The sequence below is a fragment of the Somniosus microcephalus genome, chromosome 3 (genome assembly GCF_052327205.1).
Source record: "Somniosus microcephalus isolate GS21.2 chromosome 3, FLI_Smic_1.0, whole genome shotgun sequence".
NCBI classification, from domain to species: Eukaryota; Metazoa; Chordata; class Chondrichthyes; order Squaliformes; family Somniosidae; genus Somniosus; species Somniosus microcephalus.
Genome location: NC_140989.1, coordinates 299178506 through 299206058, shown reverse-complemented (window position 1 = coordinate 299206058; position 27553 = coordinate 299178506). Strand labels below are relative to the sequence as shown.

Here is a 27553-nt window from a genome sequence, read left to right as displayed (position 1 = left end):
GTGGCCTTCTCCCCAGAGGGAGAGTCCGGCCTCCAGTCCGGAGACGGTCAACGGCGAGGAGATGCGCCGCCTCGAGGACATGTCCGCGGACTCGGAGCGCCGGCACACGGAGCTCATGGGGGTAGTGGCACGGATGCCTGAGGCCATCGAGTCCCTGTCTCGGAGTGTGACCGAATTCGGGGCCTCACAGGCCACCAGTTTGGCGGAATTCGGGGCAGGCCAGGCAGCGACTGGCCAGGCGATCAGTGGTGCCGTGCAGTCACTGGCTGCTCTGATGCGGTCACAGAACAGGGCAACACGGGCACTCACTGCTGCCACACTCGCTGTGTGAGCCAGGCATCGCCAGGGCACCCGGCGCGCTGCAGCAGCACAGCGGTCTGTCCCTCGGCAGATTGCTGCGCATGCTGCAGTGCTGGCCCGGCCGAGTGCCAGTGTCTCAGGCGACCAGCGAGCGCCTGCCATCCGCCAGCTTGCCCCCATTGCTCCAGCCGCCACTGCCACTCCCCCAGTGGAGCTGCCACGAGCTGCTGCAGCGACTGATGCTGGCCAGCCACAGCTGCAGCATTCACCAGCCGGCCCCTCGAGGGCCAGACCTCGTCTAGGCCGACCCCCAAGGGCATCTGCCGTCACGACATGTGCCCCTCAGGAGCCTTCCCCCAGCCTTGCAGCAGCCACTGGCCTCACTTTGAGGAGGAGCAGCAGGGCGTCCAGGGGCCGGCAAAGTTTGCAGAGGGTATCGCCCTCGCGGGACACAAAGTAGAGGGTGTGTCCAAATGTTGTGTTTTGTGGAATGGTTGTTTTTTGAAGGCTGAGGATGAGGCCATTTTTATTTACATCTTTGGTTAATCCTCCCCAGGTTGTGGGAGTGACTCATGTGTGTGAGTATTTTTTGGGGGTTTCGTGTGTTCTTGGTTTTCATGTGGGAAGGGCCCTGAGTTTGTACAATAAACCATTTTATTTATTCACATTGTCCATGTTTGATCTTTGAAGTGTTTGTTGCCTTAACCAGCTGAGGGCTTGCGCAGCGGCTGCAATCATGTTCTTTCATTGGCACAAGCCATTCCATGACAGGGGGCCGAGAAGTGACGTTCAATAAGCCGCCGACGGGCGGCCCTTGGACCTTCTGCCTCCCTCCTGGGCTGGTACTCCTCGTCCTCCTCCTCCTCATGCTCCTCCTGCTCCTCCTCCTGAGGTGGTGGTCCAACGTGAGGTGGCAGTGCCTGAGTCCTGCGGATAGCCAGGTTGTGCAGCATGCAGCAAACGACGACGAATTGGGAGACTCGCTCCTGCGAATACTGGAGGGCTCCCCCGGAGCGATCCAGACAGCGGAACCGTTGCTTCAGGACGCCGATTGTTTGTTCGATGAGGTTCCTGGTCGCTTGATGGCTCTCGTTATATGCCTCTTCAGCAGGGGTCGTGGGCGCGCAGAGCGGGGTCATGAGCCAGGTACACAAAGGATAGCCTTTGTCCCCGATAAGCCATCCTCTTGGGTGAGGCTGTGCCTGGAACATGTCAGCCACAGTTGTCTGTCGCAGGATAAAGGCATCGTGGCTGCTGCCTGGAAAGCGGGCATTGACAGCTAGGATGCGCTGCCTGTGGTCACACACCAGCTGTACGTTGAGGGAATGGTAGCCCTTCCGGTTGCGGTAATCCTCGGCACGCTCCAGAGGTGCCTGCAAAGCCACATGCATGCAGTCAATGGCGCCCTGCACCATGGGGAAGCCCGCTATTCTTGCAAATCCCACTGCACGCTGCTGCTGCTTGTCCAGGGTCATGGGGAAGGAGATGAATTGACGTCTCCTTCTGAAAAGGGCATTGGTCACCTGGCGGATGCAGCAATGCACGGCGAACTGGGAGATGTTAGCGATGTCCCCAGTAGCGGATTGGAAGGAGCCGGTGGCATAGAAGTTGAGAGCCACCGTCACCTTCACTGCCACCGACAGAGACGTCCTGCGCATCAGCTGTGGACGCAGATCTCTCTGAAGCAGCCGGCAGATGTCTGCAACCACCTCCCTTCTGAATCGCAGCCTCCTAACACACTGCGCAGCAGACATGTTGAGATAGGAGAACTGCTGGCGGTATACCCTGGGTGGGTAAGGCCTCACTTGGCGACGCCTGTTGCCCCCTCTGTGTCTAGCCAGGGCTGCCACTCTCTCACGGCGTCTGTAAGCCCTTCTGACATAAGGCTGAAACTCAGCGTTGGCACCCAATGCAGCCCCCATAATATGCTGGCAAACAATGAGATCTCAATGAAGGCAAAGAGAATTGCACAGCTCTGGCCTGAAGCCAAAAAGACCTGTCCTAGTGTTGGGCCAAAGCAGTAAGCTCTCTTCCTTGGTCTCTCTCCAAAAATCCGTTGCACAAGAGTGAATGCTGCAAAATGGCTGCCATTTATAGTGCAGGGTAAGTGCCCTTTAATTTGCGCTCCCCGCGGCCCGCCTCGGCTGTGTACCGTTCCACTTCACAGTCGTTAGGGCCGCCCGGCGCACAATGGGGCGGCGCGAGTGAAGTTCCGGTTCCGGGCGCACAAAGGGCGTTGCACGACGAAATGACGTCATGATCTGCGCGCGCAGCTGAGCGCGTGCAAAGACTTTGCGCTGGCGCTAAATGTCTACTGAAGTTGGGGCGAGGCGCAGATCGCGCAGCGCCCGGGCGCTAAGCGCCTAGCGCTCGAGATCTGCTCCTCCTAAGGCGCTAACGCCTGGCGCAGCCAACTGAATTTCTAGGCCTTAGAGTATGAGAATAGGGAATTAATAATGGGGAACGGGGAAATGGCGGAGACTCTGAACAAATATTTTGTATCTGTCTTCACAGTAGAAGACACTAACAACATCCCAATAATGGATAATCAAGCAGCCACAGGGAGGGGGGAACTAAAGACAATCACTATCACTGAGGAAAAAGTACTTGGTAAAATAATGGGACTAAAAGACGACAAGTCCCCTGGACCAGATGGCCTGCATCCCAGGGTCTTAAAAGAAGTGGTTGCAGAGATAGTGGATGCATTGGTTGCAATATACCAAAATTCCCTGGACTTTGGCGAGGTCCCAGCGGATTGGAAAACTGCAAATGTAACACCCCTATTTAAGAAGGGAGGGAGACAGAAAGCAGGAAACTATAGACCAATTAGCCTAACATCTGTCGTTGGGAAAATGCTAGCGTCCTTCATTATGGAAGCAGTAGCAGGGCATTTGGAAAATCATAATGCAGTCAAGCAGAGTCAGCATGGTTTTATGAAAGGGAAATCATGTTTAACAAATTTGCTGGAGTTCTTTGAGGATGTAACGAGCAGGGTGGACAAGGGTGAGCCAGTGGATGTGGTGTATTTGGATTTCCAGAAGGCATTCAATAAGGTGTCACATAAAAGGTTACTGCATAAGATATGAGCCCACGGAGTTGGAGGTAACATATTAGCATGGACAGAGAATTGGCTAACTAACAAAGCAGAGAGTTGGGGTAAATGGGTCATTTTCCAGTTGGCAAACGGTAACTAGTGGGGTGCCACAGGGATCGGTGCTGGAGCCTCAACTACTTACAATCTACATTAATGCCTTGGATGAAGGGACCGAATGTAATGTAGCCAAGTTTGCGGATGATACAAAGATGGGTGGGAAAGCAAGTTGTGCAGAGGACTCAAAGAATCTGCAAAGGGATATAGACAGGCTAAGTGAGTGGGCAAACATTTGGCAGATGAAGTATAATGTGGGAAAGTGCAAGGTTATCCACTTTGGCAGGAAAAATAAAAAAGCAAATTATTATTTAAATGGAGAGAGATTACAAAATGCTACAGTTCAGAGGGACCTGGGTGTCCTTGTGCATGAAACACAAAATGTTATCATGCAGGTACAGCAAGTAATCAAAAAAGCAAATGGAATGTTGGCCTTTATTGCAAGGGGATTGGAGTATAAAAGTAGGGAAGTCCTGCTACAACTGTACAGGGTATTGGTGAGACCACACCTTGAGTACTGCGTACAGTTTTGGTCTCCTTATTTAAGGAAGGATATACTTGCATTGGAGGCAGTTCAGAGACAATTCACTAGGCTAATTCCAGAGATGAGGGGGTTGACTTATGAAGAAAGGTTGAGCAGGTTGGGCCTATACTCATTGGAATTTAGAAGAATGAGAGGTGATCTTATTGAAACATATAGGATACTGAGGGGGCTCGACAAGGTAGATGCAGAGAGGATGTTTCCCCTCGTGGGGAAATCTAGAACTCTGGGGCATACTTTCAGAATAAAGGGTCGCCCTTTTAGAACTGAGATGAGGAGGAATTTCTTCTCTTAGAGGGTCATAAATCTGTGGAATTCTCTGCCCCAGAGAGCCGTGGAGACTGGGTCATTAAATACATTTAAGGTGGAGATAGACAGATTTTTGCAAGATAAGTGAGTGAAGGGTTATAGGGAGCGGGCGGGGGAGTGGCTTTGAGCCCAAGATCAGCCATGATCTTATTGAATGGCGAAGCAGGCTCGAGGGGCCAAGTGGCCTATTCCTGCTCCTATTTCTTATGTTCTTATGTTCTCTCCTTGTGTTCACCTCCTGCACCAAGGCCTTCAGTGCTGCATCGAAGAACTTTAGAGTACGCTCTCTCTCCTGTTGTGAAATCATTGGTTGGTTTGTTTTGCTGTTCTCACTCTCTTCCCCAGCCAGTTGAATGACCTGCTGCAGGCAGAATGCACCTCCCCTTTAAGAGGTACAGACTGCCTTTAACAAGTGCAGGTTAGCTTTAATTAGTGCTAGCCTCGCACGAGCTTGGGCCCCCTGCTGAGCATTCAGCCACTCAGCAGTGCATTCAGCGCTGGGCTGAACATCACAATCATGTTAATCAGCAGGCAGCACGAAGTTAGCGTGCTACCTGCATTACTTTGAAGGGGCGCGGGTTGATCGCGCTTTGCGATCCTCGCACTCGTTTTCAGGGGTAAACGAATTTTTAGCCCATTGTTTTTAATATCGGAGGAATTGGCTGATTTTGATTAAACTAGGTGATGTCAATATTCTTCCTTCACAAATTAATCATTTTGCAAACTATCTTCACAAAGTAATATGTATACCTGCTGTAATCAAATCATTGTGGGAATTTGAAGAAATATAGGTGAATTCTGAAACATCTGACTCTGTATAATACTGTTCTCTTACACAACAACATATAGATTAGACATTTTGCTTAAAGCCACTCTGATAGGCAGAAACACATTTGCCTTTTATCAGTACAAGGATTAGAGTGTGCTGTTAGTGTGTACAGTTAGATGTAGCTCTTGCAAGGGGTATCTTAACATTGCACTGTATTTTATTGCTTTTATCTCAATGTTTTGCAAGACAGTGAATAAAAGTGGTGGGGGGGGGGGAAAGGGGGGCAGTCAGTAGCACAGTTGAAGGAAGGGGGCTTTTGAAAGAAGGGAGGGAGACAATGAGTCAGAGGTATTGAGGGAGGGAGTCCCTGTGGGCAGGGGTACAGTGGCTGAATGAGTCATCACTGGACTGATGGTATTGCTCAGGTTAGACAACATGGATTTCCTCCTTGCTTGGGTAGCCGATTGGAGCACCAGACTCTTGGAGTGGAAGAATGCAACTTTGATAAACTCCATTGACCTTAATTTCTGAACTTAGCTATGCTGCTGGGGAAGAAAATTGGCAGGAGAATCACTCCTAGGCTATTCTTTCACACCTTCCACTGCCTGACTTATAGTGGCATTGTTGGAGCCCAAGGAGCAAGGCAGCCTCAGTCATGGCATGTCCTGGGAGATCAAACAGGACTGAGGAGAAAAACAAAAGGATTTTATGTCACTTAACAATACTGCTTGATTATTTTCTAATTGAATTATTGAATGATGGATACTGAAATCATATTTGTTTCTCATTATTTCCTCCCTGTCCTTAGGTGCTGGAGACCTACAAGGATAAATTTCTGCCTGCGACTGACCCAGTCTATAAGACCATTCAATTTGTTTTCAACCAGTTGGTGGAAAAAAACAACGATATCCCAGGAGTCTCTGAGACTAAGTGGAGTATTAACATTGTTGAAGATCCAGAGATAAATGCCTTTGTCTTGCCAGTAAGAAACAAATCTTGAAAAAGCTTCAGGCTAAAGATGTAAACATTATTGAGGATCTTTACTGTACCATCAGAATTATGATATATAATTCTGTTATGAATCCTGCTTTACAATTGAAAAACAATTCCCTTATTCTACTCTCTTGTGGCTTACTTGATAGTATTATTCTGCAGTTAATATTCATTACAATGTTTAATCAGTGAAATGTCTCTAACACTTCAGCTTTTGTTAACAATGTTCAACTTAATCAGTTTCACATTCCAATTAATTCAGAATCCCTACAAATCTATACTTGATGCTGCTTTATAAACTCGAGCAAGACAAGAATTAGTGCCAATTAGAATTTCTTACTAAAATATATCTGAGAATGTTATTTAATCAAGGCCTCCAGGTGATGTTAATAATTGTGAATTTTAGCAGAGTTACCATTAACTATGTACAATAGCGCACAGGGCCTCATCACTGGGAAGGGGCGCAGTTTCAGTTTCCCCCATATTACTGAGTTCCCAATCTCGGCTGTGATGGGCTTCTAGGTGTAGCATGTGCATCACTCAACAGGGGGGGAAAGATCACAGGAAAGAGAGATTCCTTGGATTACAAACTAATTTGCTGCTGAAAAAAGGTTTTACTACTTCGGTATGTTATTTAGATCAGATTTACAGGGTTGAGCAAAATTCTTTCTCAAGTTAAATATAATGACAGTATTTCAACAATCAACATCTGGTTACACATAGAAAATATACCTCAAAGTCTGAAGTAGTATTTAAATTCTGTAAAACTAACCTACATGTAAAATTAATTGCTCACTGGAAACAGGTCAGTTTCCCACTTCCTATGCTGTAGAATATGATTGGCTGGGAGAATTGGGAATTAATATATATGACATTTAAAAATGGAACAGCTAGTGATTGTACTGTAAAAATCATTTAACAAACATGCAAGATCCAAAAGACATTCAGTACTCAAAAGGGTTAATATGCGCCATTTCATTTCAGTGATGTGTGCCAGTGGCAAAACACTTGCTTCGGTTGGTTTTTTTTTGCTTATAATTGTGTATCTTCACCATCGCCAGCACAACCTGACCACATTTACTAAATGGAATGGACAGTGTATGTGACCCATAGTGATCTCAAACTGACTCATCACTGGTGGGACTGAGAGTGCACTGCCATAAAAATATTTTGACCAAAAAAGAAAATATTTTTTAAAATGTTTTTATTAGAAGTTGAAAATTATTCACCATTTGAAATAAATTAATCTGTACATTATGCACAATATATGTGATTGCACTGTTAACTGGATGGGGCAGGTTTAATGGTCTTTGCTTGTCCGTCTGTTGGTATGTTTGTATATGCACCTGGTGTATGTTAATTTTACAGAATTTAAATGCTATTTTCAGAGGCCAGCAGAGGAGTCTGTGGGGTTTTGAAAGAAGGGAGTCTTTGCAGTTGCTCTCAGAATGTGTTTGCGCATAAGCCCCATTGGCATTAAAAATATTTTTTTGTTAAATATTGTTCTTTTCAGGCAGCTTGGCAGCTGCTTTCGTCCTCCCACTGCAGCAGGCCCCCAGCTCGACTTCCTGGCAGAGGCCCAGAAGCCTACCTCTCCCATTCAAATCACCCCTGAGCTGGCTATAAGACAATGATTAGGAAGGCATCTCTGTGGCAAACAGATGTTCTGAGCTGCAGTTCATGTGTCCCATTGGAAAATACAGACCAATAGTTTTTCCTTCAAACCTACCAAATAACTGTGCAGCAAGTATAAGTGACATTACATAGAAGCGGACTGTACTACAAGTCAGTAACACATCTTGGCTTTCAGATGATATCATAAGCTACAAAATTTTAACTCTGCACCCCAAAATATGCTTTCTTGAAATGCACTCCACCATTTGTTACTTTGTGGAGCAGTTCATTTCCTCTTTCCCCCTTCCCATCCTCCCACCCACCTACCATGTCCCATAAGATTTGTTTGTCAATTGTGGGCATTGTACAGTGATGGGCAGCACATTACCAGGAAAGAATAGCATGATTTGAACTATAGTAATGGCTAGTTCATTTCATCTCCAGCTACAAAAAAAAGCCAACCCTCTGTGTAGATTATAATGTAACACCGTATAACTTTTTAATTTCAAAATAGCTTTGACATAGCCAAAATTTAGTGTATTACTGTAGTTAAAATATTGAGAGGTTCGTTCAACATTAGATTAAATTGTCAGCTTTTAGTGTTTACCATCTCTAATTTAGTGTCTGAACTGAGATGGTTGATGAAGTGTGCCATTCTAACAGTGTTGGTTTTCTTTTGCCACAGAATGGGCAGGTGTTTGTTTTGACTGGGCTGTTCAAAGCAGTGGCAGACACTGATCAACTGGCATGCATTCTAGGTCATGAAATGGCTCATTGTCTCCTTGCACATGGGGTGAGTGCAACTTCACTGCTCTTGGTGGTTTGGAAAACGAAACATTTAGGAGTTACAATCATTAAGCAATCACAAATTAACTAAGGTTTTAGACATGAGTTTCACTGTTAGAAGGGGGCAACTTGTATATCCTAGTGAAATAATACTAAGAGCTGGAAAAATACATTGGTCAGATAAGATTTGGGCTCATTCTGTATTCAAATCTGGTACCAGCCGAACAGGCAGTTAGAGACTTAGAACTTGACCTGCAACAGTGTTATAGTGGACGCCTGAGTTACTGGTAGATTTACATTACTATTACATGTAACACTGCGCCAAACAGTACCACCCCAGTATTGGTACTTATAATTAGAGAAGAGCAGAAACTAACCAGGAAGGCATTGCTGTAGCTTTTATTCAATTTTGAGCAAACTTAAGATAACCTTGCATGTTGTGATGAGAAACATTGGGCTGGATTTTCATTCAGGAGTCGGGTTGGAGGCGGGACTACAACTTTCGGGGTTGTAGTCCCGCCTCCATTGAGATGCAGCCAACCCACGTGATTTTAACTTGATTGACCTTGTTGAGCCCGCCCAGCGGGCTCAGCAGGCCAATTAAGGGCCACCCGGCAACAGGTGACGTCACAGACTGAAATTTCATCTGTCAAGAGCTTTTGACAGATGAAGTATCAGTGTTTCACAGCTGTTTGAAGCTGTCAAACACTGACAGCCTTACATCTAACATGAGTCCTTCTCCACAGACTCAGTTAGAAATCTCTCCTGCACAGAAAGCTGCAGGCTGTCACTTTTGACAGTTTGCAGCCATTCTGCTTTCTGTGCCGGTGAGATGAGGGACTCCTCGAACCTAAAGGAAGGAAGGCTGAAAAGGTAAGAAAAGGTAATTTACACTTCTTTAATCACTTTAGACACACCAAACACACTTACCTTTGCACTCATGCACACATCACTCACCTGAACACCGACATCTCGACCCCTCCAAGCCCTTCAACCTGACGGCCCGACTCCTCCAACTTGGCGTGGTTTGGAGCAGTCGGGAATCCCACACTTCAAGCTTAAAAATAGAGATTAGGCTAAAAACTGCCCGTTAACTACCTGTTAATTGGCACTAATCCCTTCCCGCCTCGGGTAGGCGGGTCCCAGTGCGGGGCGGGTACCCACCTCCTTTGAAACTGGCATGGAGGCGGGATGGGGGTCGGGACCCCCGATTTCGGGATTTTAACCCCCGCACGCCTCCAATCCCGCCTCCACGGCACACTGAAAATTGAGCCCAATGTGTTCTGGCCTCTGTTTTCGGCTTCTTTGTTCTGTTGAACATACTGTCCAATTTGACCCTGAGCTGTACTTCCGACCCTAGAACCTCTCCATTATCAAGACCGCCTACTTCCGCCTCCGTAACACTGTCCATCTCCACCCCTGCCTCAGCTCATCTGCTGAAACCCTCAGCTATGCTTTTGTTACCTCTAGACTTCACTATTCCACTGCTCTCCTGCCCAGCCTCCCACATTGCACGCTCCATAAACTTGAGCTCATCCAAAACTCTGCTGCCTCTATCCTAATTCGTACCAAGTCCAGTTCACCTTCACCCCAAGCTCGCTGACCTACATTGGCTCCCGGTCCATGGAGTATGGATAACGTGGTTCCATTACACATGCGTAGGTCTGACAGGGTTGAAATGATATTTGTATGAGTATAATTTGTTTTCAATGAAATGAATAACCACTAACTTGCCGCAATGCTGGTCATGTTGATTTCTAGGCAGAACATGCAAGTATTATTCAGCTCCTAGATTTTGTGTCCCTCGTTTTCTTGACACTTATTTGGGCTGTGTTCCCTCGGGACTGTCTTGCTCTTCTGGGACAATGGATTCAAGGCAAACTGATTCAGGTGAGAAATATTCCCCCCTCTTTTGTGCATTTATCTTTCTAGATCGGTTTTGAAGTCAGTAAATGGTAGTGAGCAGTAGTAATCTGCAAATGTACAGTAATGACACTGCACTGATGAAAATCATAGTTTGAACAATACTTGGTATGTCTTGTTTTCTCTTTTTTTTTTACATCCCCATCTCTCTGCAAGGCATTGACTCATGCTGGGCTCTGATTCCAGTAGTTCCCCAGCACCTCATTTACCTGATGTAAAAAAATGAGCATGAGCAGATTTTTAACAATCAGAAGGAGATTCCCTTTGCTGATTTCTTTTTCCCTTTCCTGGTGTAGGGTTACTGAGATCAGTTGTAACGCCTCTGCTGCTCTTCAAGCTGGCATAAGCTAACTCAGCACAAACCCAGGATCATACTGAAACCTCTCAGTTCAATATGGTTGATTAATTTGCTGGGTGATGCATTGCCTCACTGTCATTTGGGGAACGTTGTGTCTTTCAAAAAAGTATTACTGAAGAGTTAAGCATTTTAATAAAATTAGCCCTCAGCACATTCTCTGACGAGCCATGCTGGTATAAAATTTAAGTATTACACTGAGGTCCCCTTTAATGTTTTCTAGAGCAGGACACACTGTCCTGCTGCAGAGCATATTTTCTATCACTGTAAGCAGTTATTGTAATTTTTGCACAGTAATGAACGTAATGTGACTTTTTAACAGTTAAAATGCGTTAAAATGCAATTTATGTTCTTCCTAATACCGCTCCCTGATTGTGCCGACGGCTCTGCCTCTCCCCAGTCTAACCGGCTCCTTGGCCACGCTGCCACTTCAACCCCACAGGTTGGACTTGCCTTGTTCTTGGGAATGATTCTCATTTTTGCCCTACTGGCTGACCCAGCCTTTGTCTTAGTTCTGCCACTGGCCCTTTGAAAATCATTCTGTACTCAAGTGTTTACATTTAAACTTTCAATTATTTTGAGGTAAGTTTTACTTATAATGTCCTCTCCACTTTTAAATTTAAAATGAAACTTACTTGGAAATAATTTTAAATGGCCTCTGCACTCTTAAAATGTAACCTTTATTATTTCTGCCTTACCACTGTTAAATAAGGGGTCATGTTGGAAGTCATCATGCTCAGGGGAAAGGGGATGATGTGGGCTTCGAGGATGCTCTTGACAGGGCAAGGCAATGGGTACTGACAGTTTCATGCAGTACCACCTGAGACACAAACTGGATAACGGAGGAGAGGCACTGGAGGAGGATGGTGTAATCAACCATGTCAAAAGCTGCAGAGAAGATGAGGAGGGATAATGCACCATGGTCCCAGTCATAGAGAATGGCATTTGTGGCTTTGTTTAGGGCAGTTTTCATGACCTGGTAGGGGCAGAAACTGATTGAAGGGATTTAAAGCAGGGAGATGCAGGAGAGGTGGTTACGTTTTTAGGAGGCACTAAGCAGTACCAGAACCAATGGTAGCAATGACATTGAAGTGAATCAAAAATAGTATGGTGACTTGGGGTCAGATAGCAAAGCATCACTATAAACTACATTTTCCCTACAGCCTACATAATGAAACATGCAGACCACTTCCCATTCAAAAGGAAATAAGAAAACAACAGAAAAAATAATAAAACAACCGAGAGACGGAAACCAAAAGGAAAAGAAATTCGGGCATGAGTATGACAGAAGACAGACAAACACAAGCATAAAAAAAGAGACAAAGAAATATCCAGACAAGCACAACACACACAAAAGAGACACTGCACCATCTGACTTATTGCAATCAACACCATGGGAGGTGCACTACTACTTCTGTCACACTGGCCGGAATTTTAATTTGGAGGCGGGTAGGGAGTGGGCCGGGCTGGAAAGTGGCCGGGAAACCCGGGTGAATTTAACAGCAGGGCCTGATTAGCATTTCAAAGCTCTGTTTCCCGCCCACAGCCAGCCAAATGGAGAGGCTAGCTGGCTGCCGGACAAGTAGGCCTGCGGCACTAGGCCGCAGAGAGGAGGGAGGGAGGGATTGGGGGGATGGTTGGGGGCCAGAGGAGGATCGAGTTGGAAGCTGCATGGGGGAAGTCAGAGGCCTCGGGGGAGATCAGAAGGGGCGGGGGGTGGGTGAGGCATGGACACTGGATCCAGCAGGTAAGTGGAAAGGTACTTACATCCTGGATCCAGCAGTCCTCTCCTCCCTTTAGCTGGCGGGTTCACCAAGGCCAGGGGAACCCACCCATCCACCCATAGTTACATTTGAAATGATGGATCACCATGAGGCATGGGGCCTTACTATAATATTTAAATGAGTGACCCACCTTCTGGGAGCGGGTTGGCTGCCCGCACTCCAGTCCCACCTCCGTTAAAACCGGAAGTGGGCGGGTTTGGGGTGGGACAGTGTTCCCTTTAAGCTGCACGGCCACACAGTACCCTCGGGGTCCCACGCAGCCAGTGAGCCGGCTTTTAAGTAAAAAAAACACGCATGCGCAGAATTTTGAATAGGCCGCGTAGTCCATAAAAAAAATTACAGGGAACGTTGGGTTGGGATTTAGTTTTTTAGCTCTTTAACCTCCCACCTGACCCTAACCCACCTGCTTTTTGGGGTTAAAATCCCCCCCCCCCCACTATGTGATATTCTATTCATGCAGTGGAAACTAATGTCAGATAAGTTTTGAAGAACTTTGATATGCATGATGGAGTGGACCTAGTTAACTGCTTCGCCCTAGTTACCACATTGTAGTGATTTAATTGGTGCATTGGCACTCGGGAGTCATTTCTTTATGGTGTGTGGAAAATTTAGATGTTGTAGTATTGTTATTTTTGAATTTTACATATATTCCCTCCTGGGTAACACTTTTGTAATTTAATGTTTTATTCCCTGCTTTTATCTGAAATTTGACACTAAACTAGAGGGTAGCAGCAGTGTGAAATCTGGTTATATGAACGAGGACATGTTTTGATTGAAAGTAGTCTTGTGTAAAAGTGGCATCATTGCTGGTACTTTTTCTTTATTCGTTCCTGGGATGTGGGCGTCACTGGCAAGGCCAGCATTTATTGCCCATCCCTAGTTGCCCTTGAGAAGGTGGTGGTGAGCTGCCTTCTTGAATCGCTGCAGTCCGTGTGGTACTTACATTGCTCCAGAGCCCAAAGCCATCGTATAGTATTTTATTTTACATGCACCTCGTTCCTTGTAAAAGTGAAGCACCTCTTTGAACGAAATCTGGAACACCACAAGTTACAGCTAGCTGTTAAATGTTATTTTGCACAAGGATATTTGCAATTTTTGACTTCTATAATTGTGGGATATTGACTCAGGTCTATGAAATTACAAAGTTAACACATCAGAAAGTATTTTTTAAAGCTATAAATTGAACATACTCAGTAAGATCACAGGGGGCGCAAAATAATTAAGTTGCATTGATTTTCCTACTTTGTTAATTTAGATCAGACTTGAAGAATCAGTCAGTATTATCAATCCCCATTAACAATAATAAATTTATTTCCTATAGTATATGTTTGATAGACCATACAGCCGGAAACTAGAGATTGAGGCTGATGAAATTGGACTGCGACTTGCTGCTAAGGTAATTTGTGTCTTCCACAGATTTCTGAGCCTTGGTATGTAGTCATGTATTGAATAGTACAGAGTTTCATTTGTGACTCAGTTGGTAGCACCCTCGCCTCTGAGTCAGAAAGTTGTGGGTTCAAGTCCCACTCCAGAGACTTGACCACAAAATCTAGTCTGACAGTCCAGTGCAGTACTGAGGGAGTGTTGCATTGTCGGAGGTGCCATCTTTTGGATGAGACGTTAAACCGAAGCTCCGTCTACTCTCTCAGGTGGACGTAAAAGATCCCATAGCACTATTTTGAAGAAGAGCAGGGGAGTTATCCCCGGTATCCTGACAAATATTTATCCCACAACAAAAACAGATTATCTGGTCATTATCACATTGCTGCTTGTGGGAGCTTGCTGTGCGCAAATTGGCTGCCGCATTTCCTACATTACAACAGTGACTACACTTCAAAAAGTACGCCATTGGTTGTAAAGCGCTTTGGGACATCCTGTGGTCGTGAAAGGCGCGAAAAAATGCAAGTCTTTTTTTTCTTTCTAATTGCAGGTAATATAATCATCAAGTCTTTTGCTCACCATTCTATACAAAAAATCTGGTGAAAAATATGCTTTAATTGTGTATTGAAAAATAATTACTGTTCTCAATTTTCTCAATGTTACAGAGGAATCAGACTCCTAGGGGTGGCCTGATGCTCAGGCTAATATCAATACTAATGACTATAATTTTTACCTTTTTTTGTTGAGTAAGGATACAAAGATCATAGAGATAAAAATAAAACCTGTCAGTGTTGGAAATCTGAGAGTAAAACCACAAATGTTAGAAATATATATAGAAAGTCAGTCGGTACCTGAAAGAGAAAGGTAGATTAACATTTCAAATGGAATATAGTTCCATTGAATGTGAGGAGGCTGCTGATTGGTAGATTTAAAAAAAAAAATCTCTATCTTAAAATGCCACCAATGGCACTGACTCGCGCTGAGTCGCATCGTGGCAGACACTTTCCGGTACCTCACCCAATTACCCATCCTTCATGTGTGACCTTAACTGGCAAATATCAGCAAGTTGTTCATTAATGGGGACCACATACTTGAGTCTGATCTTATCATTATCCAGTGGACAGATGACATTTTCAGCAACAGTCACTCGATAACAATCAGGAGTAGCAACTATGGCTAATTTCAACCCTCGACCCCCCAACCTCTTCCCCCCCCCCCCCCCCCCCCTCCACAATTGCTGACATGCTACCAACCGGCTGAGATCAGCTAACTTAGCACAGATTGGTGACTGAAACTGGAACTTCAGATCTTTCACTACCTTTGCTAACTGAGCCATTGAGAGAGCTTAAAAATCTTTTAATTGCAAGTAATTTCCTTTATTGCAGAAATACTGAGCATAAGATCTTTGCAAGGCTTTATCTTAGACTATTTCTTTAAAATATATTCAGAACTAAAGATTTACATGTCTGCACTGTGGGCACCCAGCATCTTTTCCATTTTTTATCTGTACATAATCTTGTCAATGTGTATAAATCTATTTCACGGGTACAAGCCCACATTATACCTCTGGGACTTCATCATACTGTGCCACTCTATTATTTTTAGCATTTTGCTAAGTGTTATTTGTATACCTGAGATACTGCAGCTGCTATCATTCTCAATTATACATACAATGTGATCCACCAGCAGTGAATCCTTTCACATTTCATTAGAAAAGGACTAATAGTGGAAAACAAAGTGTAAGTTAATAAAACAATTATGAAAAACACTTACAAAGCAACCAGCCAGATTGTCGTTTTCTTAAGAAAAGATGCTTCTTTTTATGAAAAATAATTGCAAGAAGCTGACAAACCAGATTTATTTTGTGATTAAATAAAGGTATGTATTAATGACTAACTTTATTGTTTGACGAATCTTTCTCATAAATCTAGGCATGCATAGATGTGAGAGCGAGCAGTGTATATTGGCGGCAACTGGAATTGGTGAAAATTGTTTCTGGAGCATCTCAAATTCCTGAATGGTTTTCTACACATCCGTCAAATGAACGTCGAGTTGAACACCTGGATAAACTAATTCCTGAGGTAAATAAGAACCTGTATTCCTCAAGAGAACTGTGGAGCTAGGCTCTTAATCCATTAAATGTGATTTTTAAAAAAATTTTGTTGACGCAGCTGTGACCTCTCTTGAGGAAGTGTTTTGATGTAGCCATACTGTGAAGTTGTTTTCTTCTGCTATTAATTTGGATGTAGTTTAGATGACATTACTAAGACTTAACGGGTTTTATCAGTTTGACCCAAAAATCAGAAAGCCATCAGTTTCACAAGATAATCTCCGTCTCCGTCTCTACTCTATATGTTGCTTGATCTTAACCTCTTGAAGTTGAGATTATGATCATTTTCAACCTGACCACCTGACACGCTAAGCTGGTGGAGCAGAAAGCAATGGGATGAAAATCAGACGAGTTCTGTAATGGGCGTGTGATGCACTCCACCACATTACCTCGGGCAAGGAAGCTGAAAATTACCCTCTTTATGTTTTCATATATGTAATATATACTAGTCAATCTCCTGTAGACTTGGCATTGAATTCAATGTAAGGGCATGACGTTGTGGTACTTACCCACTAGTTACTAACCATGGCAGAAAAAGTTAGGGCTGGTGCATTCAGGTGTAAGTGAATTTTTAAGGATGTGATTAGTCATAATTACTGCCAAACAACCTCTCTGGCTCTGAAAATTTAATTTTACAAGTGTGGAGTCATGTTCCTTCAGAATTCAATTAGTGTTGGAGATTTTTAAAAAAATGTAAATAAATTTATTTTTTTACTTTTTCTGTCTGTCTCCTTTATCTCTCTCTCTTCATTTCATCTTTCTTTCCCAATATTTATTTTGCTTTCTGTACATGATTTAAATCTAATTTATAATTCCTGGTTTATACTTCCTAGTTTAGAATCTGCGGTCGCGAAATTCAACCTCCGTAGCGCCGGTAGTTTTGGGCGTTTTATTTTCAAAAATGGCATCTGCCTTGCTTCGCCCACTGCCGGCACGACCTGCGCTGTTTGCCATCTTAATGAGGGCGATAGGCCGGGCGGTACACGCATGCGCCAGAAGTATGCAGAGTCAGCAGATTATGACGTCAGTCAGCGTGTAGCACTGATTTGACGCATGACCTGCCATTTTCAATGCCCTCTCCTAAACACGCACATTTGAACGTGTGTTCAGCTGCATGAGGGACCTCCCACCAGTGCTAAGTAAAGGGATACATCCAACTTGCAGGTAAGTTGCTTTTTGCTTTTGTACTGTCTCTTGCAGAGTTTGTAGGAGTACTGGGGTGCTAAAAGAGATTTCAAAAGTTGGTAAAGTGCGCAGGGAGTGCTGCTGGACGTTGGGAAGGTGTTGGCTGCTACTGGAAGGCCTTTGACTACACCACTTGCTCCCAGCCATGGGGGCTCCAGTTGCAGTTCCCCCCTCGCACTGCAGTATGACAGGGAGATGGAGCAGAGGCAGCAAAGAAGATGAGCTGCTCACAGAGGGAGGGGGGATGGGGGAGGGGGGAGGAGGACTCTCAGCAGGGAGCCTTACCCACCTAGGGTCTTCAGGGAGCACTTCTCCTACCTGCACCTAAGCCAGGAGCAGTGTGTTCAGTGGCTCTGCTTCACTAAGGAGGTGGTCACAGAACTCTGCTACACCTTGGAACCAGACCTGCAGCCTCAGAGCCGGTTGACGACAGCGCTGTCAGTGGCCCTCAAGGTGACCGTGGCTCTGAATTTTTTCGCCAGTGGATCCTTCCAGGCTGAAACAGGTGACATAGCAAATATTGCGCAGTTCACCATCCATCGCTGCAGCCGGGAGGTCACAGAGGCTCTGTACACTAGGAGAGGGGACTTCATTGTCTTCTCTCTAAACAGAAAGAAGCAGGAGGAGCGTGCAGTGGCTTTGCCAAGATATCGGGCTTCCATTGGGCGCAGGGTGCCATTGACTGCACATGTGGCTTTGTGGACGCTGCATCTCAATGGTGAGATGTACTGTAACCGCAAAGGGTACCACTCCCTTAATGTGCAGTTGGTGTGCGACCACGCCCAGCACATTATGCTGGTGAATTCCCACTATCCTGGCAGCAGTCATGATGCGTTCATCCTGTGCCAGTCCGCTGTGCCACCACGTCAAACCCGAAGGTGGCTGCTTGGCGACAGGGCTATCCATTCTACACCTGGCTGATGACACCCCTCCGCAACCCCACCACTCATAGCCAGCACTCATATAATGAGAGCCCTGCTGCCGCGAGGAACGTCATCAAGCAGACCATTGGGGTGCTGAAGCAACAGTTCTGCTGCCTTGACTGCTCGGGAGGAACCCTCATAGTGGTCTGCTGCATCCCCCATAACTTGGCCATCATGAAGGCGCATCCCTTTACCACCTTGGGTTCTGGGACCACCTCAGGAGGAGGAGGTGGAAGAGGAGGAGGAGAAAGAAGAAGAAGGGAGGAGGCAGCTTGCATATCCATGTTCTGGACAGACTGTCCATGAGCGCATCATCAGACTCCGGATCCCCTGAATGAAACTCCAGATCGCCGTTGCTCAACACTTCCCCACCTTACTATCCCTCTGTCACGGAACATCACAGCGTCCTCTTGGCCACAGTGCAGAAATAAAAGCCACCAGAAAACAAACATTCCAAACCACATTTATAAATCATTCAATCCAATATTATATAACAATGTCCCTTTGTGCAGTTCATGTGCATTCCCTTTGTGCCTGTCTTCCGTGTGCCTTTGCCTGTCCTAGTGCTGCTATGAAATGCTACCCCAGTGGCTGCAGCATGGCTGGTAGAAGGCTGCTGACTTTCAGTGGGGGAGACTGCAGATGGCCTTAGAGGACGACCTCGAGCAGCTCTGGGCCGGGAAGGCCCGGCTGTAGACTGCACCACCTCGGCATGGGTGGCAGCAGTCTGGGCTGACAGGCAACAGCAAGGGCAATGGCGGAGTGACAGTGGTGGAAGTACGAATACTGTCATCCTGAGAGAAGGCAGCAGGTTTTTGCTCCACGGAGCCACTGCCACGCCCCTGGTGCGACGCTTTGGTAATTCTAGTAATCTGTTGGAGGACAGATTGCTGGACTGCTGTGAGACCCTGCAAGTCCCTTTCCACACTGGTAAATGCAGCCACAATGGCAGCAGTCTAAGCCTGCATGTCAGATGTCTGAGCTTCCACTGCAACACTCAGACGTTGGGTGGCTTCCGCTTGTGCTGCAATGGAAGTTGAGACATCGCCCATTAGACCCTGCATCATGGTTGGGTGCACAAGTGCTCTAATGGAGTTGCCCATAACTTCCATCCTGGAAATCATGGGCTCCAAGCTCTGCACAAAGCCCTGTGCAAGGTTGGAGCCGGACTCCTCCATGTTCCTTGACAGTGACCACAGGCTCTCTGGCAGGCCTATCACTGTACCAAACATTTCTGTGTGCATTTTCTTTTATTCATTACTGGGATGTGGGCATCACTGGCAAGGCCAGCATTTATTGCCCATCCATAATTGCCCTTGAGAAGGTGGTGGTGAGCTGCCTTCTTGAACTGCTGCAGTTCATGTGTTGAAGTTACTCCCATAGTGCTGTTAGGGAATCAGTTCCAGGATTTTGACCCAGCGATGATGAAGGAACGGCGATATACTTCCAAGTCAGGATGGTGTATGACTTGAAGGGTAACATGGAGGTGATGGTATTACCATGCGCCTGCTGCCCTTGTCCTTCTAGGTGGTGGAGGTCGGGGGTTTGGAAGGTGCTGTCGAAGAAGCCTTGACGAGTTGCTGCAGTGCATCCTGTAGGTGGTACACACTGCAGCCACGGTGCGCCGGTGGTGGAGGGAGTGAATGTTTAAGGTGTTGAACGGGGTGCCAATCAAGTGGGCTGCTTTGTCCTGGATGGTGTCGAGCTTCTTGAGTGTTGTTGGAGCTGCACTCATCCAGGCATGTGGAGATTATTCCATCACACTCCTGACTTGTGCCTTGTAGATGGTGGAAAGGCTTTGGGAAGTCAGGAGGTGAGACACTCGCCGCAGAATACCCAGCCTCTGACCTGCTGTTTTAGCCACAGTATTTATGTGGCTGGTCCAGTTATGTTTCCGGTCCATGATGACCCCCCAGGATGTTGATGGTGCGGGATTCGGCGATGGTTATGTCGTTGAATGTCAAGGGGCGGTGGTTGGACTCTCGCTTGTTGGAGATAGTCATTGCCTGGCACTTGTGTGGCGCGAATGTTACTTGCCACTTATCAGCCCAAGCCTGAATGCCATCCAGGTCTTGCTGCATGCAGGCATGTACTGCTTCATTATCTGAGGATTTGTGAATGGAACTGAACACCGTGCAGTCATCAGCGAACATCCCCACTTCTGACCTTATGATAGAGGAAAGGTCATTGATGAAGCAGCTGAAGATGGCTGCACCTAAGACACTGCCCTGAGGAACCCCTGCAGCGATGTCCTGGGGCTGAGATGATTGACCTCCAACCACCTTCTTCCTTTGTGCGAGGTATGACTCCAGCCAGTGGAGAGTTTTCCCCTCGATTCCCATTGACTTTAGTTTTACTAGGGCTCCTTGATAGACATCAAATGCTGCCTTGATGTCAAGGGCAGTCACTCTCACCTTGCCTCTGGAATTCAGCTCTTTTGTCCATGTTTGGACCAAGGCTGTAATGAGGTTTGGAGTTGAGTGGTCCTGCCGGAACTGGAACTGAGCATCGGTGAGCAGGATATTAGTGAATAAGTGCCGTTTGATAGCACTGTTGACGACACCTTACATCACTTTGCTGATGATTGAGAGTAGACTGATGGGGTGGTAATTGGCCGAATTGGATTTGTCCTTTTTGCGGACAGCACATACCTAGGCAGTGTTTCACATTGTCGGGTAGATGCCAGTGTTGTAGCTGTACTGGAACGGCTTGGCTAGAGGTGCGGCTAGTTCTGGAGCATAAGTCTTCAGCACGACAGCCGGGATGTTGTCGGGGCCCATAGCCCTTGCTGTATGGAGTGAATTAAATTGGCTGAAGACTGGCTTCTGTGATGGTGGGAACCTCGAGGAGGCCGAGACGGATCATCCACTCGGCACTTCTGGCTGAAGATGGTTGCAAGCGCTTCAGCCTTGTCTTTTGCATTCGCGTGCTGTGCTCCGCCATCGTTGAGGATGGGGATATTCATGGAGCCTCCTCCTCCCGTTAGTTGTTTCATTGTCCACAACCATTCACAACTGGATGTGACAGGACTGCAGAGGTTTGATCTGATCTGTTGGTTGTGCGATCGCTTAGCTCTGTCTATAGCATGCTGCTTCTGCTGTTTAGCATGCATGTAGTCTTGTGTTACAGCTTCCCCAGGTTGGCTATTCCTGGCATGCTCTTCTGCACTCCTCATTGAACCAGGGTTGGTACCCTGGCTTAATGGTAAAGTGAGGGATATGCCGGGCCATGAGTTTACAGATTGTGGTGAAATACAGTTCTGCTGCTGCTGATGGCCCACAGCACCTCATGGATGCCCAGTTTTGAGCTACTTGATCTGTTCTGAATCTATCCCATTTAGCACGGTGGTAGTGCCACACAACACAATGGAGGGTATCCTCAGTGTGAAGACGGGACTTCATCTCCACAAGACTGTGCGGGTGGTCACTCCTACTAATACTGTCATGGACAGATGCTTCTGCGATAGGTAAATTGGTGAGGACGAGGGCAAGTAGGTTTTTCCCTTGTGTTGGTTCTCTCACCACCTGCCTCAGGCCCAGTTTGGCAGCTATGTCCTTCAGGATATAATAGCAAAATACTGCGGATGCTGGAAATCTGAAATAACAACAGAAAATGCTGGAAATACTCAACAGGCCAGTTTTTCTCTCCACGGATGCTGCCTGGCCTGCTGAGTATTTCCAGCATTTTCTGTTGTTATTTCAGATGTCCTTCAGGACTTGGCCAGCTCGGTCAGTAGTGGTGCTACCGAGCCAATCTTGATGATGGACATTGAAGTCCGCCACCCAGAGTACATTCTGTGCCCTTGCTACCCTCAGTGCTTCTTCCAAGTGGTGTTCAACATGGAGGAGTACTGATTCATCAGCTGCCATGGTAGGATTTGAACTTATGCCTCACATTCATAGGTTCACTATGCTACTAGTCCATTAACATAACCACTGACATGGACTCTGACAAAAAGTATACGGCCTTTGAGGTCAATGGTCGGCTTTACCAGTTTTGTCGCCTTCCATTTGGGGCCACCAATGGGGTGGCCGTCTTTCAACGGGCAATGGACAGCCTAGTCAAACAGGGGAACTTAACGGACACCTTTCCATAGCTGGATAATATCACCGTTGCTGGTCATGACCAGAAGGAGCATGATGCCAACCTCCAGAAATTTCTTGACGTTCTCTGTTGTCGCAACTTAACCTTAAATGAGTCCAAATCTGTGAAATCAGTACTATCAGTCAACATCCTTGGCTACTGGGTGGGCAATGGTGTCATCAAACCAGATCCGGAGCGACTTTGTCCGCTTCAGGAGCTCCCTCCTCCTACGAATCTCGGCGCTCATCGTCGGGCCCTCGGCATGTTCGCCTATTATGCAAAGTGGATACCCCACTTCTCCGACAAGATCCAGCCCCTGCTTCACGCGAAGTCATTTCCGTTGGAGGCAACGGCTATTTCAGCTTTCGACCTCCTCAAGCAACAACTGGAAAAAGCCACGCTTCGTTCCATCGATGAAAATCTCCCTTTTGTGGTCGAGTGCGATGCATCGGAGGTGGCGATCTCGGCTACCTTGAATCAAGGTGGTCGACCCGTTGCATTTCTGTCCAGAACTTTGCAGGGTAGCGAGCTCCATTATCCTCCTGTCGAGAAGGAGGCTACGGCTATCATCGAAGCAGTACGTAAATGGAGTCATTTTCTCGCTCGTCGCCATTTCACGCTTATAACCGATCAGCGCTCCGTGGCCTTTATGCTGGATAACCGGAAATGCACTAAGATCAAGAATAACAAAATACAGCTCTGGAGGATGGAATTGGCCGCCTTTGGCTACACCATACATTATCGACCCGGCAAAGAGAATGTGGCCCCGGATACCCTCGTGTGCATTCTGCTCTTCCATGTCAACTTCGACTCTTGCGGATCTTCACACTGACTTATGCCATCCTGGCGTTACCCGTATGTTGCACTTTGTGCGATCTAAAAACCTCCCATTTTCTACGCAAGACGTGAAAAGAACGTGCTCCACTTGTAGAATTTGCGCGGAATTAAAACCACAATTCTTCCGTCCATTGGATGGCTCGCTTGTACACGCTACACAGCCTATGCAGCGACTCAGAATTGACTTTAAAGGGCCATTGCCTTCCTCAACGCGAAACACCTACTTGCTTACTATGGTGGACGAATATTCACGCTTTCCCTTTGCTTTCCCCTGTCCCAATATGCCTACTTCCACAGTGATCAAATGCCTCGATCAGATCTTTTCCCTTTGCGGTATGGCCAATTTCATCCACTCTGATCGGGGTCCCTCCTTCATGTCAAGTGAACTCAAAAGTTATCTTTCCCAACGGGGAATCGCCACAAGTAAAACAACACCGTATCATCCTATTGGAAACGGTCAGGTGGAGAGATACAATGCTATTATTTGGAATGCTGTTCGTCTTGCACTGAGGTCACACAATCTACCAGACCAGCAGTGGGAAACTATGCTCCCTGACGCATTGCATTCCATCAGGTCTCCTCTTTCTACATCCACCAATGTTATTCCTCATGAATGATTCTTCGGGTGCCAGCGTCGCTCCACTCATGGGACATCCCTACCATCATGGTTGGCAGCTCCTGGGCCCGTGTGCTCCGAAGATTCGTCCGATCCTCCAAGAGTGATCCCCTCCTCGATGAGGTGGAACTGACGGATTTCAATCCTACATACGCATACGTGCGGTACCCTGATGGCCGGGAGTCCACAGTTTCACTTCGGGATCTGGCTCCCTGTCCAACCGGTCCCACGGACCCAATCGATAGAGGGATCCGTATGAACGACGCCAATACTCTGCGCTCCTCCGAGGATGACGCCCTACCCGGGACATCAAGGGATCTGCCAGCTACTCCACCGGATCAACCTGGGGAACAGAGCGTTCCCCGCAGGATGGCCACCCGAAGCCAGGATGCCGGTCAATCACCAGCTACTGAGCAGGATGAAGCCAGCTCTGCGTCTGTGGGGACCCACACCCGGAGTCACGATCTTCCCAGTCCCCCTCAGGTCGATCAAGGCGACACGGGCCCTGCCAGCCCGCCGGTACGAACCAAGCGACCCAGGGACCCAGACACAGTCCGAGGAGACGTGCCTTCCTGCCACAAGCGGAGGTTCAAACGACTGCGGCTATTCGTAGTCCGACTAATTCGCTAGAAGGAAGTCGGCGGAGTTCCAATCCCTCAGGCGGGAAGAATGACATGAATCTTGCCATTCATGTAGAAATGACTTATGGAATAATACTGAGCGGCCTGCTGGTGGCGCTGTCCAAGGAGAGTATAAATACTCGGGCACGGGCCCAGCTTGCTCAGGACATTTTGTAAACAGGAACTAGTGAAGGACAACTAGACCTCCATGTTGTGAAAGCCTTGTTTAATACTCAGACCAAGTGCCTAGTAGTTTTCTTACATCAACCACTATGCTACTGTACTCTTCATGCCCATCACCCTTCTTCTGTAGGCCGCCCCATCGAAGTGCTCATCTGAGTCTTCTGCAGCAGAACCCGTTTGCGCCCTCGCCCTCCAGGGAGTTGGCACCTGCGCTACCCTTTCCCCTGTCTTGGCTGCAGGCCACTCGTGCCCAGTGACTCACCACATGCAGATCCTACCTCTGTATTACCCTCTAAAATACGCATAGTGCCAATTTCTGAGCTGGTGCCTGCGAGTGTCAGATCGAGTAACGGTGTTTTTTCTTCTTCATCACTCTCCACTTGCTGTTCCTGCACTGGCTGGGCAGGTTGGAGTTCTTGGGTATCTGAAAAGAGAAAGGCACAAGGGTCGGGTTGTGGTGGGGGGTGAAGCAAGATGTACATGCTACACCATCAGCTGCTTGTAAGTGAGAAGAGACTGTGGAATGAGGGGCAAGTGGGATGTGAGAAGGATAATTAGCTATGAACATACCGTCTTCATCAATGGTTTCAGCCTCGCTGATCACTACGTCTTCAGTGACGGCTCCTCTAATAATATCAAGCACGATCTTCTCCAGCCAGTTAGCTGCTGTTGTCTGTGGCTGTGAGCCACCTTGCCCTTCAAGAGATAGGGAAGTGTGTCAGTGAGTTTGGTGCAATGTGTTTGGGTGATGTACCTGTCCTGGTTGAATAGCTGGCAGTGTGTGCAAGGTGTGAGATGTGGGTGTGAGACTTGCAGCTGTGATAAGTGTGTGAGGGTGAGGTGAACCTATGAATGTGAGGTATGAGTTGTGATTGATAGTGATTGTGGTAGGTGAATGATGGGGGTGTGGTGCATTGAGCAGTCTGTGAGGCTAGGAGTGCAATTGGTGGAAGATGGCTTTTGAAGATGCATTCACTGACCTTGACCACTTGTGCGAGGTCATTAAACTTGTTTTGGCACTGGATCCATGTCCTCGGGGCAAGGCTGCTGGCAGTGACCACTTCAGCTATCTGCTCCCACTGCCTTCTGACTGTGAGGCTGGAGGGCCTTCTGGCCCTCTGCGGGTAGAGGACCTGTCTCCTCCATTCTACCCCCTGCACTAAGACCTCTAGTGCTGCGTCGGAGAACCTTGGTACCCTTTCTCTGCCCTGTTCAGCCATTACTGAGTGCCAGTTTCCTTGACAAGCACTTCCAGCAGCTGCTGAATGTAGAATGCACCTCACCTTTAAGAGGTACAGACGGTCTTTAAAAGTGGAGGCTAGCTTTAAATGGTGCTCGCCTCGCACAAACTTCGGCCCCCTACTGAGCGCTAAGCCACTCAGCAACGCACTCCGTGCTGTCTGCATTAATTTCAAAGGGCGCGGGCCAATCGCACCTCACGTTTTCGGGCTTAATCGAATTTTTAGTCCTGCATGTCTCTGTGAGGATTCTTCAATCTGAATAGTTGAAGAGCCTCGCAGTATCTTGCCTGCTCACAGACGCTACAGATTCCCTGTAGAGGGTGCCGCGCTGAATGAGACACCCGGTGACAGCAAATCCACACTCAAAAGCCCGCGAAAACTCTGTGGGCAGCTGTCAGCATAGTGAATGGCGAGCGCTGTTCCTTCACTGCTGACTGCAAAATCCAGACCCAAGAGTTGTCTTCAGGTGAAACAGGATTCCAAGGCGGAGGATAATTGGACCAGGTCACACTGATGTCATTCAGTCCAAATTTTTAAATCATACATTCTGACCATATTTTTATAGAATATTTTGATTTTATGTAATTTATAGTTAAATAGCAAAACATACAGCAATTTGGGAAGCAGAAAAGTAGAGTTGCTTGCAGCATCGGGGTTTGTCTGCAGTACATGCTGAGGAGCTGGGAAATGCAAAATTGAGGTGCTACCATGCCACTACTGGCAGGAGAGTGACAAGTTTAAATAGACAGTTTCCATTTTAACTGTGGATTTGGAATTAATAATGGAAAAGGTTGACAGGAAGTGCATACAGACATAAGAGTTTTGAGAATCTGGCCTATAATAAAGCAGAAATACTGGTAATGTGCAGTAAGTCAATCAGAATCTAAAATAGAAAGATAGGTTATTATTTTGGGAGTAACCCTTCATCAGAACCAACACTGTCAGATTGGGGAAGCCCCTTATGTAAGACTGACAGAACACATCAGCCCAAGAAAACAAAGATGTTGAGATTTTCCACAGAAAGGATTTGGAAATAAGTTACATTTAAGTGGTGTGTTTTAAATGAAAGTGGGTTTAGAATGCTCCTTACATCCTCAGAGGCACGGAGGCAAAGAGTTTACATATTACTGAGCTAGGCATCCTGTAAACATCCACACTTATTGTTGTTTAGGTGACTCTAATTATTTGTGCCCAGCATGGAGTGTCCAGACTCTGGGTGCAGTACAGTTCATTTTATTGCCGGCCTCTGAACATGGAAGAAATCAGATAGATAGCCCCTCCCACTTTGTGTGATCAGAAAATGAAAAGAAAAACACTTGTTCAATATCAATCAGGTGTGGTGTCTGTTGAGAGGGAAGGTGCTTTAAGAAGAATGCTGGCCTTGGCTTAGCTAGTTGGCCAGCATTCAGAAAAAATGACTTCAAGAAAATGTTTTTTTTTACAGCTTGCTACAAGTGACAAAGTGGTGTATGTTTATTACTTTCCCTGTTTGTGATGAGGAAAAAGAAGTTAGTGTAGCGGTTCGAATAGATCGCCACTAAATAAGAGAGTTTGACTTCGACGAACTATTAACAAGTTGTTTATTTACAGGAACAGACTAATTACATCAGGTAAGATGGCAGGTAAGATGGCTGACTGTAGGAGCACCGTGGTATAGGTCTTGTCCCAGCGGGGACATCACGAGGACTAACTAGAAGCTTCCCAGCTCAACTGCCAGCAGGTTCCGAGCTCAACTGCCAGCAGGTTCCGAGCTCAACTGCCAGCAGGTTCCGAGCTCTGACGTCATGACGTCAGAGTACAGGAGAGAAGCCTGAGTATAGTAACAGACACATACAGTAAGGTAAGTTAAAGGG

At 46.7% G+C, this 27553-nt stretch overlaps 1 protein-coding gene across 4 annotated transcripts in view; it reads left to right on the top strand.

Moving 5' to 3' along the window:
* Positions 1 to 27553, top strand: part of oma1 (OMA1 zinc metallopeptidase) — an 80325-nt gene that overhangs the window by 29876 nt on the left and 22896 nt on the right. For 2 of the 4 annotated variants that reach the window (XR_015077672.1, XM_085982832.1), the window contains exons 4-8: positions 5876 to 6049; positions 8360 to 8467; positions 10222 to 10350; positions 13844 to 13918; positions 15834 to 15983. Coding sequence is in view for 1 of the 4 variants with exons in the window: in XM_085982832.1 (XP_085838958.1) it covers positions 5876 to 6049; positions 8360 to 8467; positions 10222 to 10350; positions 13844 to 13918; positions 15834 to 15983 (636 nt within the window). In the remaining 3 variants the exon portion in view is untranslated. The remainder of the gene's footprint in view (positions 1 to 5875; positions 6050 to 8359; positions 8468 to 10221; positions 10351 to 13843; positions 13919 to 15833; positions 15984 to 27553) is intronic. The other 2 variants (XR_015077674.1, XR_015077673.1) reach the window with 2 other exon arrangements.